At 46.0% G+C, this 12,140-nt stretch overlaps 2 protein-coding genes across 9 annotated transcripts in view; both read right to left on the bottom strand.

Moving 5' to 3' along the window:
* Positions 1–1,779: 1,779 nt before the first annotated feature.
* LOC117642646 lies at positions 1,780–7,470 on the bottom strand. Its single transcript, XM_034381057.1, has 3 exons — positions 7,328–7,470; positions 3,055–3,320; positions 1,780–2,049 (listed from the first exon to the last, which is right to left on the bottom strand). The coding sequence occupies exons 1-3, from the start codon at positions 7,328–7,330 to the stop codon at positions 1,842–1,844; spliced, it is 477 nt and encodes a 158-aa protein (XP_034236948.1). The 5' UTR covers positions 7,331–7,470; the 3' UTR covers positions 1,780–1,841.
* A 1,237-nt stretch (positions 7,471–8,707) lies between these two features.
* Positions 8,708–12,140, bottom strand: part of LOC117642626 — a 25,695-nt gene continuing 22,262 nt past the window's right edge. For 6 of the 8 annotated variants that reach the window (XM_034380981.1, XM_034380980.1, XM_034380978.1 and 3 more), the window contains one exon: positions 8,708–11,090. In XM_034380981.1, coding sequence (XP_034236872.1) covers positions 9,219–11,090 — 1,872 coding nt within the window. In that variant the 3' untranslated portion in view covers positions 8,708–9,218. The remainder of the gene's footprint in view (positions 11,091–12,140) is intronic. The other 2 variants (XM_034380982.1, XM_034380983.1) reach the window with 2 other exon arrangements.

Raw genomic sequence — 12,140 nt, 5'->3', positions numbered from 1 at the left:
AGTACACTACACGTCAAAGTGTGGAATAAGCCTGCGAGACAAAACGTCACGTGTGACATCCCAAGCGAACAGCCGCATCACCGAGCGGGACGGGGGATGCACTCTCTCAACCTGTGATCCTAGAATCGACTATTACGTCTATTACGCCTCAAACTTATCGGGATTTGGCTGAAAACGGCCCAAAAGCAGACCACTTAATTCCTAAGTAGGTTGTTGTGCGCGCTAATGCACGAAACCAAACGTGCACTTCGTAACGCACGAATTTGTGCGCGACAATGCACGATTTTCTGTATACTTGCGCACGAAATCGGGCATTGTCGCGCACAAATTCGTGCGTTACGAAGTGCATGTTTAATTTCGTGCATCAGCGCGCAGAAAAACCTACATAGTAATTTAGTGTGAGGCAAGATTCGTGGTATATCGGCTATTACGGCTTCAATTATGAGTCATTAGGGACGAAGTGAACCGACTCTTACGCGATTGCATAGTACCTCCTCGCACATCGCGTTATAACAAATGTGACCAAGTTGGACATAATTCACATTTCACCAAGAACCGTAATAAGAAATACATTCCAAAAGTTTGGTTTCATTTCCTCGTACACTGTGGCAAAAAGCTACGGAAAATTCTGTTAATTTTTTTTTTGCCAGGATTCTCCGTAGCCTTTTTATCAATACTCTCGGTAGGCTCTTAAAGTATTCTCCGTAGGACCGCACAGTCCTCTCGTAGGACCGCACAGTCCTCTCCGTAGGACCCGTAAAACTCTAAAGTCAAACGGAGAACACTGTAAGGTCCTACGCAAAATACTGTAAGAGCCTACAGAGAATATTGACAAGGGGGCTACGGAGAATACTGTAAGAGCCTACGGAGAATATTGACAAGGGGGCTACGGCGGACAATTACCACAAGCTGTTTACACACTAAATGTCATGGGACTTTTTTTGTCCCACGAATGATGCAATTTTAAGCACATCCGGTCGTGATGCAATTTTGTGTCCGCCAGGCGGGACAAATTGTCAAGTGAAAGTACAATTCGCAGCAGGCGTCGGACAAAATGTGTTGCCAGACGGAAACAAAATTGTATCAGCGTCGGATGTGCTTAAAATTGCATAAATCGAGGGACAAAAAAAGGCCCATGACATTTAGTGTGTATACAGAATTTTCCGTAGCTTTTTGCCAAACGGCGCAGCTTCATCAACACTAAATCACTGCGTACCTTTTCACTGGTAAAACTTAAGCATAGTATTACCCTCTGTTTTCAAGCGTAATCAGTTTACGCTTGAAATCGTGTAATAGGTTCATCCGCCAAGTTTCCCCGTATCTAAATGCTTGGGGGAATTTCCAGTCCATGCTTCATTTCAAGCGTAATGTCTTCAAGCGTTACTTTATGCTGACTCAAGCATAGAGTTACGCTTTAGTTTTACCAGTGTTTGTGCAGAAGCTTCGCACAAAATTTAACATGCATTTTGAGACGCACGAGTTTGTGCGTTGCACTCAGCACGAAAAAGCGTTGTTTCGCACAAAATTCGTGCATTTCAAAACGCACGCTCAATTTTGTGCGAAGCTTATGCACCAAAAAGTACATAGTGATAGTGATTTAGTGTGTATGGAAAGATACTGGCTGAGGCAATACCACTATCTTCAGGTACTTCATATGTTTCCGGTGGCAGGCAAAGGAGAGACATTGATATCGCTAGACTACTAGAGCTATGAAAGAAATAATGAAGATGTGGCCTGCGTACTGTATGTACGCGGTTCGTCACGATTTCAAAAAAAAACTTTTGCGAAAAAAAAACATGTCTTTTATTCTGAAAACTTAAGTCCAACGTGCAGAAATACTTCTAGTGCTGTGCGAACCACGACAGCAGCGCGACCAGGGTCACCAGGATACCGGCCTGCAGCGAGGCCGCCCCGCACGTGCACATCCTGTCCAGCATCTTGTTCGTGCAGTTCTGGATGCACGACACGTCGGTGCCGCAATGGAAGAGGCAGGAAGGGCTGTCGGCCGTGGCGTCGTTCATGCACTTGGTCAGGTCCGTGATGGCCGACCTGAAGCGGAGACGGCCAGTTTTAAGCAGGTGGTACCTTCACCTTCAAACATCAACTGAAGAGTGGGGTGGGCTGAAAGAACACTTTTTGTCTCTGATCGGAAACGGGCACCCGAAACTTTACCCTCAAAGTGAAAACCGAAGATTTTGTCCGATCTGAAAAAAAAATTTGCAGGTGCGTTTCTACTGTCAAGTGGCAACTTTTGCCGGGCAGGCACGGACTAGCTCGGGTTGGTAGGGTTTGAAATCGAACATGCCCCCCTCCAAAATGTATCATTTCGGGACCCTTTCACTGAAAAACAAGTCTGGTCAAAAGTACCAGACCAATCCTAGTTAAACGAGTACAAATTTGGCCAGTACAGAATTTTTGATCACTTTACGGCGATGACTGAAAGGGTCTATTGGCATGCACTACACATGTGCCGATAAAATCCTTCTAAGAACTGCTCGCTCTACAAATCAAAGAGTGTACATGGTATGCTCTAACTGGAGCATGCCTGCAAGCACGCTCTAGCTAGCGCATGCCTGCCAAGCATGCACTACATACATGCCATGTACACGCTTCCTGACGCAGAAAACTCCCTATCCCTTATGCACTAAATGTATGCTTCAGTTAGCGTGTACATGGCATGTATGCACTAGTTAGTGCATCCTTGGCAGGCATGCGCTAGTTAGAGCGTGCTTGCAGGCATGCTCCAGTTAGAGCGTACCATGTACACTCTTTGATTTGTAGAGCGTTGTTATACAAAGAAAACGAAGGCTTCGCAGCCAACGAAGGAAATCGTTACAGTACAAACGATTTTGTTTGTAATACAAATAAAAAATTCTTTGTATTACACTCGAGTTCCTTAAAAGGCATGCACTAGATAACTTGGGATGCTCCGTGTCCCAAACTTGTGAGCGTCCCAAGTTATCTAGTGCATGCCTGTCCCACACTTGGATTTGCAGTGAAACAGCGTGAGACTGCCGCACACTCGGATTTGCAGTGGAGCGGGCGATTCCTCACTTGGTGCCAGAGAGCCGCAGGATGGCGTCCCTGGCCTCGGCCGCGGAGGTCGAGGTGGGCGCCGTGCGGGTCATGGCGGGCTTGCAGTCGCAGATGCACTTGATGGCCGTCCTGGCGCACTTAACGGCGCAGTCCTCGTCGGTGCCGCAGTTGACGGTGCACGGCGTCTGCGCCGACTGGCACGACGACATGCAGTCGGCCGAGGAGGCGGGGATCGTCGCCAGGAAGGCCGCGACGGCCAGGGCGGCGAGGAGCGTCCGGGACACCTGCAGAGGCCCAATGTCAGTCAGAGCCCACCCACACGCTAAATGTTTATGCAGAATTTTGTACGTGCCACTTGCACGATTCTGTGCATGCGGGGAATTCGCATAATAATATGCGTGAAAATGCATAAATTTCTGCGAATTTCTGCACAATTTTATGCACAACGTCACGCAGGTTTAAAATCGTGCATCACGACGTACAGAATTCTACATAAACATTTAGTGTGCAGCTCGTTGCGGAATGTTTTAAGCACGTGAGGTGCAATACAAACTTTTCAGTTTGTTCCACGAAGAATGTTTTCGTACATTACGAAGTATTTTAACGCCTCACACCTTACGAAGTATTTTGAGCACACCACTCACTTTTGCGACACGATGAATGCGTCCTTAAATTACAAAGTCTTTTCTTTGTAAGCTTACGTAATGTTAAAAAAAACTTTCTTACATCTAGCTTCTGTTGTTTCTTAGGCTTAAAATAGATTAAGAAGTTTTTGAGAGAGTGACAGGCGTGGATCCAAAAGGCGAGGGGAATCAGGAACCGTTTTCACCGTTAACGGATGAATGGATGGGATGGGATGAGTGGGATCGGATGCAGAGCTAGAAGCGGTAGCAAGACCGCTTACAAATGCAACTTTGCCCCTTCCTCGGGGCGGCTCTGGATCAGGGCTGGGACAGATACCTTATATTTTTACCTAGGTACAGATACAGATAGTAGATCAAAAAAGTACCTAGGTACAGTTACAGGTACTTGATCGAGCTCAGTACCTAGGTACAGTTACAGGTACTTTGGCAAAATACCTAGGTACTTTTCAGGTACTTTCAGTTATTTTGATATTTCAACACATCCGCCCAGTAACGCAACCAAAACAAACCTCGCGCGACTTTTTCGTCCCTTTAAACTTTCTTGCGTCAATGACCCTTTTCATGCCAACGTGTGTGCTGTTTACAACCCCGATTCGTCACGCCGCATCGCCGGCGGCTCCAGGGACCATCCTTGACCTCGCTCCTATAATGGGATGGTTCCGGTAACGCACTTTAGGGACAAACCCTAAGAGCCCCGCTGAGATGTGTCCATTGTTTCATAGTGCAAGTCCTCTGCGTTCACCTTGGCAGTGCATGCGGTGACCAGACCTGCCACATGGAGCCCGGAGGAGGCACATAAAAAGGGGAGGGGGCCGAATATCTGTTTCTTCCCCGCAAACAGGCAGTCCTCTGAGTGTCTTTCTTTATCCCCGCACTGTTTTGAGCGCATCTCATTACCCGTCTTTCCCTACATTCGCGCCCAAAAGTACCTATAAAAGTACCTGCAGTTCTAGGTAAAGTTAATGCCCAAAATGTACCTAGGTACAGGTACAGTTACAATTGTGACTTGAGTACCTAGGTACAGTTATAGGTACCAAAAAAGTACCTAGGTACAGTACCTAGGTACTTTTTACCTAGGTATTTCCCAGCCCTGCTCTGGATCCGCCACCGGTCAAAGAGGTCGGCCCGTCTCGTTACATAAACGTGACGTCACTTTCGCGGAACGTGAATCGAGTCTAGTGCCGTGAACTGGTCGCCCTCTCCTTTCTTCCGAAAGTGACGCATATCTATCTGCCCGGGGAATACTGTTCGGACGCACCTTCGCCGATTGCTGATAACGACGTGTCCCTCCTATCTCTGGAGGCGCACTTTGACTCAACATGGCTTTGACGCGGCATGAGGAAAACACACTAGACTTCGCGTGGTGCGACACAGGTGCAAAAGGACCGAAGGACTTAAGGGGGCACTGTCTTGCAAGCGTACGACGCTCCAGTCACAGAGGTGGAATTGGGGGTAAAGCGGAGGGGGGACATTGTCCCCCACCTTGGCTTCTGTAGTACAACAAGAGTACAATGAAAACTGAGGGGAAAAGGTTTATCGAGGATTGTATAAAGTACAATGAGAATTGAACAAAATAAAACGAGGCCTGGCCTGAATTAACCCCACTCGTCCTTGTAGAATTTTAAAACTGAGCACATGCACCACGAGAGGAGATAAAGGCGATGATTTTGCCGCGACAGCGTAGCTCAAAGTTAATGTGAGCGTGAACTTAGGTGGGGGGAAGTACAGCCAGAGGGAGGTAGCGCCTGCGAGCAAGTAGGGTAGGCAGCTAGCCACGCAGCGGAGCGTGGCGGGCGTGCCTACCTTTCACTTCGCAGGCGTTCCGGAGGCAAGTCTTGTAGGAAGAGCAAATTGTGGCATTTTTCTGCCGAAAGCAATGCATTTTTCACGGTTTCTCGAGCTGCTCCAAGGGTGGGCCAACACGATCTTTTTATGACGGATAATGTTAGTTCGATCCTCTTTCTTCTAATTCCAGCCCTGGGATTGGTCAAAATCGCGCACTGTTAAAAAAAATTACTGAAAATTCATAATTTTTTGTAAGAAGTCGATTTACTTACATTCAGTCTGAATTTTCATACCAAAACTTTCATACTTCGCGGTCTGAAAGTTTCTGAATTTTCTGAATTTTCAGATCAACATGTTGTATGAAAAATGATACCAGTCGGTCTATTTTATCAGACTAAGTTGTACGAAGAATATGAACAGTCGCACTAAACAATGCCACTCTGTCGAGTAGAGCTCAATACGGCGAACTTTTGCCATCGGTTTATCGTACACGCTCAGCGGATCGTCTCGGCTCAAAAATTAGGTACACGGCAGTAGACTCCTACTTGCAAAGGTAGTGAAGAGTCTAGAGGTGACTGCTGAATTGCGAGGGAGAGCGGCCTTAGCCCAACCACGCGCCGACCCGTGGCCATGCGCGAGAGTGAAGTTGTATTCTTTGTTATTTAGCTTATACTGCACTTATTAACCTGAATCTTGCTTTGGTGCGCTCATGCCCTTTCAGACAATCACTTGGAATAAGTTTGTAACAAAATATTCGCAATTTCGCCTTCAAGTGGCAATTTTAGCTCCAATAGATCGTCCATGCGACACTAGCGCCACCTAGCGGATAGAGCAATAAGTGTCCATTTCGGAGCTCTGAAACATTCTCTATGCTTTTACGACACTAAACGTAAATATTATTTGAAATACAACAGTAGTATTAATAAAAGTTCTGAGAAAATCGAAAAATGTACAAAGGGGACGGGGTTTTTTCACTCGTTTTCCGATTTCACAAGTATGAATTTAGTTTTCGGACGACAATGTACAAAACTTGATAACCATCGCTCTAAATATTCAGACTTGCTAGTCTAAATTCAACTTTCAGACAACAGGTCAAACTTTTCAGACAGTTGGTCTTAATATTCGTACCATTTTATGAATTTACGATTCAGACCACCAAGTAAGACGAAATCAGTCTGAATTTTCATATTTTTTTTAACAGTGATGCCCATCACCAAAACTCCGGAAATAAAAAGAAAATGACTGAAAAAAAAAAAACAGAAAAACAGCCATGGACAAAATTAGAGCAGTCCAATCCGAAAACCGACGCTGGATTCGTGTCTATCGGCCGATTTACATAACATTTGTGATTTTGAGCCCGCAAGAGCCAACGGGGACCGACCAACAACAATTTTTACATTTTGACCAAATTCACCCAAATTGTGTCAGAAAAACTCCTCCATAGAATCCAAACCATGCGTTTTAAACCCACAATATTTTGAGGCTTTTCGAAGACCTATAATAAAAAGTACCTTTGACCCAAAAATAAACGAAATCGGAGATGGTTATGTTCCTCGATCGGACTCCTTTAAAAACGAGCCTCCGTTGTACTTTTTTTACAGCATTCGCTGTACTTTTGCTGTACTATTAACCCCTTTTTTGGCAGTGCAATGTACTTTGTGCAACAACTGTTGTGCTTTTAAAGTACAACCCATCTTCACCATGGTAAACCTAAAGCGGAAGTTGCGCTCGAAGACGTTAGGCTCGAAATGAAAAGTAGATTAGAGATTTCCCCATGCATTTAGAAAGAAGAGGGCGGACACCCAAAATCAAAAGCTGTGCTCCAAGGGCCCAGTGGATCACGACATGATTGGAAGGCTTACCATGGTGGAAGTGATTAGTCGTGCGTCGCTTGAGGTACTGAGTCGGCAACGCTCGTCCTACTACTAATCACTTCGACCAGAGCGGCCGACCGAGGGACCACGAGTGGCGGGCGTTCGAAACTTCGTGCCGTCGCCTCGCTTGCTCACTTTGGGAAGTGCGACAGACCTGCGGCAAAGTCGAGCGTTCGGACGTACCTCTGCCGATAACGGCTTATCGCATCGCACCTATCTTTAGACCAGACGAAACGTCCTGTCTCCGGGTGACTAATGTTCCTTCTTTTTTTTTTAAAGTCGATTCGTCACCAAAAGGAAAATTGCTCGCCCCTTCTTTTACTGCGTGCAGAACTGCTTAGGGTAATATGAGATAATCTTGGGGTAACTTGAGAGACCCTAGTTTGGTAATAACGAAGGTATGCCCTTTTCTTGATTCAATTTTTAGAGGTGAACGAGTAGGGTAGAGACATCACATGAAAGTAGAATTACATCTCTGTAGGTGCAAATAATGTGTCCCAAATTACCTCGAAATCGTCTCATGCCACCTGTTACGCTCAGGTGGATAAAGGGTGGTTGGCTGTTATTTTTGGTCTCCGTAAATAAAAAAAAGGAGGATTTGAGAATAATTTTCTGGGTCACCGCCTGTTGGCCAAGCTGTTGGCGCATTTAAATGGCGCGGTGGGTCATTCTCCACAAAATGTGACGATTTGATGCCCCTGCCCCTCGCCCTGCCCCTTTGAGACCAATACATGACCCGTTGTTTCAACTCATATTCACCTTATTTGCTTGAATATTTTAACTCCGCAGGTGTCAATTTACGCAAGATCCGTAGTCATTTCCTCCTCTAAATAAGGTGAAAATCCAATTTTTCTCAGAACCTAGCACTCGACTTAGTTTTGCATTGAGCCTGCTGAGACAATAAAAACAAACCCAATTTGAACATTAAATGGACAACTTTTAGTTTTTCACAGATTGCAAGTCCGAATTGTTACGTTTTCGGACAGTATGACCCCAATGCCTGTACGATTTAACTGAAAAGTAGAGTGTACACTACAAAGCGGGCAGTCTCGTCCCTGTACCCTTTTTAGGGGGTTTTTACCCCTCTTTTGATGACGATGATTTTTTTAAATATGTCTCTTAGAGATGGTCGGTGTTTTTGGAAGTTGGACTGCAAAGAAAACTTGGAGTTATAAGAAAGGTGTGCCATAAATGAAGAGATAACTCACATTTCAAATCTCGTTGCAAAGACGTTTTAGATTGTGAGCGGCAGCCTGAGCTCCGCTTGTTATTTAGGCGGCGTCGAGGAACCCTTCCTGTTTTCAGCTCTCGGCTCACCTTGAGAAGACATCGCTCACCAGCAGAAGACATCGCGATTTTTTACAAAGTCCGGAAATAGATTTATTACATGTTACATTTATGACATGATTAGATATTACATGTTTTAAGAGTGACACATTTTCTTTAGGTGTAGACGCAGGTGCGCTAGTGCTCCCTATGGGATGCGCAAACCACCGTGAGTTAACAATATACAAAGAAATAAACAGATAATGAGTTCAGCTTTAACAGTAAATCATGGAGCGGTCGCATGCACTAGATAAAATTGTACATTCGAGGAGCTGCAAATCATCAAGGCCACTTGAAGCAGCGTGCGCTAGCGCTCCCTTTGGGATGCGCAAACCGCCGTGAGTAAACAATTTAGAAAGAAATTAACAGATAGTGAGGTAAGCATTAAAAGTAAATCATGAAGCAACAGGCAACACTTGATAAAATTGTACATTCGAGGAGAGGCAAATCATCAGAGCTCCGTCGCCAAGCTGTGTGACGCGAACGTATGTCAGTAAAAGTACATCATGAAGCAACCACCACAACTTGATGTAATAGGAGGAACGGCAAATCATCAGGGCCACTGGAAGCAGTAGCTGCCGCAGCACTCGGCCGCCCAGCTGTGCGATGCGAAAGTATTCCAGTACTTCCAGCCGCCCTCGGCCTTGTGTAGGCACCACCGACAGTCGCACCCGCTCGGGACCCTCCGGCCAGCGTGTTCAAGGCGGAGGTGCAGCTGTTCGTTGCGTTGGAGGAGGTCCTTGATGGCGGGCTCGTGCAGCATGTCGTGAATGAAGTGCGTCGTGCCCAACTCCAGCATGGCGAGGCACGGCGCTGACTCGGGAGTCACTGCCCGCAAAAACTCTTCAGTGGGCAGAGTGCGCAGGCGAAGTGTCGTCAGGGAGGAGAAGCGGTGGAGTGCAGAGCCCAGCAGGTCCCACGGAAAGTCAGAGTCAAGTATTAAGTCCAGCTCTTGAACAACTTCGGCGAAAGGGGATTCGGTAACAGTCAAAATGGATTCATGGTCAATGTAGCCACGCAGCGCCTTAAACTCTAGTTGAGGGTGGAGGCCCAGAAAATCAAGTGCTCCCGGAGGGAAGACGTTTTCATCATCATGCGGAACCAGTCCCAGAAATTGAACTACTCCCGGAGCATCGTCATCAACAAGATCATCATCTCCTGCATCGTCATCAACAGGATCATTATCTCCTGCATCGTCATCAACAGGATTATTATCTCCTGCATCGTCATCAACAGGATCATTATCTCCTGCATCGTCATCAACAGGATTATTATCTCCTGCATCGTCATCCACAGGATCATTATCTCCTGCATCGTCATGAACGGGATCATTAACACCTACATCGTCTCCAGCATCATCAGCAATAGGTTCATCAACTACAGGATCATCATGTCCAGCATGATCACCTACAGGATTATCATCATTGTCATCATCTACAGGAAAATCATTTGCAGCATCGTCATCATCTACAGGAAAATCATTTCCAGCATTGTCATCATCTACAGGAAAATCATCTCCAGCATTGTCATCATATACAGGAAAATCATTTCCAGCATTGTCATCATCTATAGGAAAATCATCTTCAGCATTGCCACCTTCTACAGGAAAATCATCTCCAGCAATGTCATCTTCTCCGACATCATCATCAACAGCTCCCGCATCGTCAGCTACAGCAAAAATGGACCAAATTTCGAAGCTCACAGACTGCAGCTTAGGCATACCTAAAAGCGTGGGCAAAGAAAAGTATTGAGGAGGCAGACCCACGTACGTCAGAGTTGACGCGTGCGTTTGCAGTAAATACTCGAGGAAGTAATCAACTTCATAAAAGCCGATGCCAAGGTATAACAGGTTGGTGAGGCAAGGCCTGGCGTGGCCAGCCCGAACCCAGAACGGTGTTGGAATCAACGGTGCTGAACAGACCAGGGTGAGTTCACCGATATCTAGATTGTAGACCAGCTCCAATAGAGAGTCAGGCATTTCCCAACTGTTGTGCGGAATATTCCAGTCGTCCACATGCATGAAGACCGGGCGTGACTTATTTAACTCGAGCGAGCTGAAATCTAATTCAAGTTTCTTGAGGCCCCCGAGATTGGCGACTCGCTGAAGCACCTCTCGGGCGTAGTAGCCGTCCCCGCTGCCATCGTCACCCAGCCTGAGGCTAGCGACCACGCACGCACTGTCGGACAGGGCGGAGGCCGCGAGCTCCATCCCCTGGGACACGTCCAGCTCGGCCAGGCAGGGGGCCAGGCGCAGCGCGGCGATCGGCAGGGCCTCGCCCCGGATCTTGAGTCGGGCATCGCGCCAAAGGGACCGGTGCAGGCTGAGGTCCCGGAGGCGGCGGCACACCGGCCGGCAAGTCATGAGGTCCAGGGGCCCCAGGTACGCCAGCACGGCCAGCAGCGCGTCGTCGGGCAGGTCCAGGAGCTGCGAGAACACCACCACGGAATTAGCACGGCAAACTCCAAACTCGGCAGGGATTTCAGTAGTCGACGCCTCTTACAAGAATAATTCTAACTGCCGGGGTAGATCCGAGATAATCGTAAGTGCCACAGCAGATCCAAGACCATGCTAACTATCAGTGCAGATTTAGTACCATCCTAAATGCAGAGGTACCTTAAACAGTTCATGAACTACCGTGAACCGCAATATCTCCGGAATACATGTCCACGTAAGGATGACACTTTTTAAGGGGAGGTTCTGGCAAAAATGCTCCTACATAGGTCCGACTGCGAAAATTTGTTAAAAATTTGATGTCTTACCAAGTAATTGTTAAAATTATTCATTGAAACTATTCATTATTCATTATATGCCCTGAACCCAGTCGCAGAGCCTTTTTCTCCTATTTGGGCTATAACTTTAAAAATCTTCATGCGCATACTATTTTGACGTAAAAGGTTAGCCTTGACATTTTTCACTTCTTCGATTCAGTTTCAAAAGATGCCGGCATGCACAACTTAAAATGTAAATTACATTTATATTCGCAAGGTTTCTAACCAAGCATTTCACCATAATAGATCACAAATGTACAAAATAGACAAGTTCAAGGGACTTTTCAGCTTAAGAAGCTTACAATTAATAATAAAATGATAATTTTGAGCTATGCATGCCGGAATCTTTAGAAAATGTGTCGAAGTGAAAACTGTCAAGGTCAACCTTTTACGACAAAATAGTATGCACAAGAAGATTTTTTTAAGATACATCCAAAATAGGCTCAAAAAGACTCTTCGACTGAGTTCAGAGCCTGGGATGTGCCTTCAGAAGTCAAATTTTGGTCTCCTCGATGAAAGATTTTATATTTTGAACAAGTTATGAAAGTGGGATCCATTTGAAAAATAGTGAAATTTTCACCAGAACCTCCCCTTAACAAATCCTTTGACAATTCATTTCACGCAGTATGAAGATTTAGAGGAAAGAACGCTTTTAACATCATTAACCGTTAGGATACACTCTCAGACCTATGGACTTCTGTCTCTA

This window comes from Thrips palmi, unplaced genomic scaffold (genome assembly GCF_012932325.1).
Source record: "Thrips palmi isolate BJ-2018 unplaced genomic scaffold, TpBJ-2018v1 HiC_scaffold_16, whole genome shotgun sequence".
Classification (NCBI taxonomy): Eukaryota; Metazoa; Arthropoda; class Insecta; order Thysanoptera; family Thripidae; genus Thrips; species Thrips palmi.
This window is presented reverse-complemented; position numbering and strand designations above follow the sequence as displayed.

Excerpts from the sequence above, each read along its gene's own strand:
- LOC117642646 (XM_034381057.1), bottom strand. Across the intron at positions 2,050-3,054 it reads CTGCGGCTCTCTGGCACCAA|GTCGGCCATCACGGACCTGA; the intron begins GTGAGGAATCGC and ends TCTCCGCTTCAG.